Source organism: Dendrobium catenatum, unplaced genomic scaffold (assembly GCF_001605985.2).
Source record: "Dendrobium catenatum unplaced genomic scaffold, ASM160598v2 fragScaff_scaffold_249, whole genome shotgun sequence".
NCBI lineage: Eukaryota > Viridiplantae > Streptophyta > Magnoliopsida > Asparagales > Orchidaceae > Dendrobium > Dendrobium catenatum.
Window position 1 is genome coordinate 1580447 of NW_021318711.1, and position 3073 is coordinate 1583519.

The 3073-nt window shown below is 49.1% G+C and overlaps 1 protein-coding gene across 1 annotated transcript; it reads right to left on the bottom strand.

The window, feature by feature from the left end:
• LOC110098256 (receptor-like protein kinase HERK 1) lies at positions 1-2745 on the bottom strand (the record flags this gene model as incomplete). The annotated part of the gene is given in 1 exon segment (XM_020825014.2): positions 1-2745. A coding segment is annotated over 1 exon segment (2550 nt). The 3' UTR covers positions 1-177.
• Positions 2746-3073: the final 328 nt, after the last annotated feature.

A 3073-nucleotide genomic window follows, 5' to 3' on the forward strand; every position in this document is an offset into this window, starting at 1 on the left:
TACTGCCATGAATTATATTTTATTTATATTAATATTAGCGATCAGAAAATTGATCAAAGTTTATTACATTAATACAATTACAATATAGTACACTTCACTCTTTAGGAATATATCACGCAGACTTTTCAGCGTTAAAAAGGGCACAAAGCATGACAATACCGGTCAACATGAAACCAATCACCTCCCTTCCCCTTTCACCAGCTGAGAAAAAACCATGCTCGTCGTCGTCTCTGACTCATAAGTCCAGGCCGCCTCCGCCTCGGCCTCCGCCTCCTCGTCCCCTTCATTTGTCGCCGACGGCATCCTACCAACAGACGCCACAAACGCAGCCTCCGACTCATCCACAATCCCACTATCTTCAAACGGCTCCCTCAACAGCCCCGATACCTGCAGCTGCAACGCGTACTCCAAATTCCACAACACGTCCCCAATGCTCGGTCTATCCGTGCCGTAATCGGCCAAACACTTGGTCGCTGTCTCACTAAACTTCCTCAGAGAGTTCTCGTTGATCTTTCCGGCCAATCGCTGATCCACAATCTTTTCAAGCTGGTCCTTTTTCACCCAATGCAGCGCAAACTCGGCGAGATTAACGTGGTCGAAAATGGCAGGCCGAGCGCAGAGAACTTCGAAGAGGACGACGCCGAATGAATAAACGTCGGATTTTTCGGTGAGCTTCAGGATTTTGAAGTACTCAGGGTCGAAATAGCCGAATGTTCCCTTCAGACCGGTGCTAACGTGAGTTTCCCCGTAGGATGGACCAAGTCGGGAGAGTCCAAAGTCGGAGACTTTTGCTTCGAAGTTCTCCCCGAGGAGGATGTTGGTGGACTTCACGTCGCGGTGGATTATGCTCTGAGAGTATCCGGTGTGGAGGTAGTGAAGGCCCTTCGCCGCACAGATACAGATCTCTAATCTCTGTTTCCAGGACAAACAAGGGAGATTGGAGCCGTAAAGATAGCTGTTTAGGGTGCCTTTTTCCATGTATTCGTAGACCAGAATCATCTCGGAATGCTCCTCACAGTAGCCGATGAGGGAGACGAGGTACCGGTGACGGATGCGGGAGAGTACGACGATCTCTGTTTGGAACTCAGGGTATCCCTGTCGCGAACCAGGCACGCCGCGCTTCACGGCGACTTTTGTGCCGTCGCTGAGGACTCCTTTGTACACTTTCCCGAACCCGCCGGCGCCGATGACGAGCTTCTCATCGAAATTGTTCGTCGCAAAGATGACTTCCGAATACGATATTTGGAGGCCGAGATTAAGCCGCGGGGAAGCAGAGCTCTTAGGTGTTTGATCAGTTGTGGATTTGCTCGACGTTCTGAAAACCAAGCTCGCTGCTCCTGCTCCTGCGTTGTAGTGGAACCATGATGCATTCGTCGTGTCCTTCTGTTCCTCAACCAGATTTTGTTTTGATCGGCGGCGGCGTAAGCATAATTGAAGGACGAAAAGCAGGAAAATAAGCAGGACAACACCGCCAAGAAAGGAAGGGAGTAAAATAGACAAGAAATGATGGCCGCCGTGGCTTCCTGCTCCGCTATCATATATGCCGAATTCACCGGCGAGGCTGAGATGCGAATTACTCAGCTTAATTATCTCTAACCCATTCAGAAAAGCATCAGGCGGCACACTATTGGCAGCCGGCCCTATACTAACGTTCAAAGGACCAGAGCTTGGCGCGTCGACGACGAAATCAAAATAGAATGGAATCATAGTCCGCCAGCTCGTCATATTTCCGGGATTCAAATCCTTATGCGCGATGAATTCCCCAAGGTAGACTTCGAAATAGAAATTGGTCTGACTTGTAATCCAAAAATCGCAGAAATGCATCCGGACAAAGTACTGGAATCCCGGCGGCACGTTGAAGCTCCACGTGATGTTAAAGATTGGGTTTGCCATGCCGGAGACTGGCTCGAAGTTCATTTTCCGCGCCGTACTGTAAACCATTTCAGGGGCAATTACATCAGTCAGGCCTTCCTCCGTCGGATACTCGATTTGACCGGTCGTGCGTTTTTCGACGGAGAGGTTTTTGTTAAATAAGAACTGATTATCGTCGCTCTCCCATGTCCTCCAGAGCGTGTCGTTCGCCGGAGTTATGAGCGGGCCGCCGACGTTGACGCGGTATACAGTCTCCATCGCCTGGGGGGCAAAGTTATCTTCTTGAGAGCTACCGGAAGCTGTTATGTAAGTAGGTTTGCTTCCGTTGATGAGATTGGGAGGGGAAGATATGAGCTCGAGGGCGTTAATGAAGGCGAGGTTATTTGGGGAAGGGGAGAAAGTGACGAGAAGAGGCGATTTTTCGACCCATAAAAGGAACTCCTTTACGTCTGGTTTGGAAGGGGTACTAGGGGAGAAGGAGGACAGAAGGAGGTAGCGGTTGAGAGCGGAGACATCGAATCGGGCTTTGAAGGTGGAGTTGAAAGGGAAAAAGTGGAGGCGGAGGATGTAGAAAGCGTTAACGTCGACGTCGAAGCTGTAAGAGGAAACGGAGGTGAAGAGGCGGGCGGTGGAGTAGAGCGGGGCGACGGAGGAAGAAGAAAAGGAGTTTGTTTTGGAGTTGGAAGAGGATATCAGGAATTTGCCGTCGGGAGTGAAGGTGCGGGGAGGATTATCGTTGGCGACGTTGACAGAGGAGGATGATCCGCAGGAGATGAAGATTGAGCTGAAGGAGGAGGACGAGAAAGGGAAGAAGAGGAGGGAGAGGGAGATGGCGAGCAGAAGCTCGGCAGCCATGGAAGGTGGAAGTGAGTGGGTTTCAAGTGGATGGGGCAATAAGATGGAAGGGAAGGGAAGGCAGAGGCCGAGTTGAAGATCTTGCGCATGCTATCTTTGTAAAAGAACCGATATCATATATTTAATCACCTGTCTTATGTTTGATAGTGATATTGAATTTGATCATCGTAGGGTTTTACAAATCTTGGAATAGATTTGACGGTCTTGACGCAGTCATATTTTTTATTTAAATGTAACACTTTTTCATGAGGGTTTCTCTCAGTGATGGCGGCTAGTGTGAGAGAAAAACAACTTGATGTCGGAAAGAATAATTTCCTATGAATTATAAAAAAACACGGCGTGCATA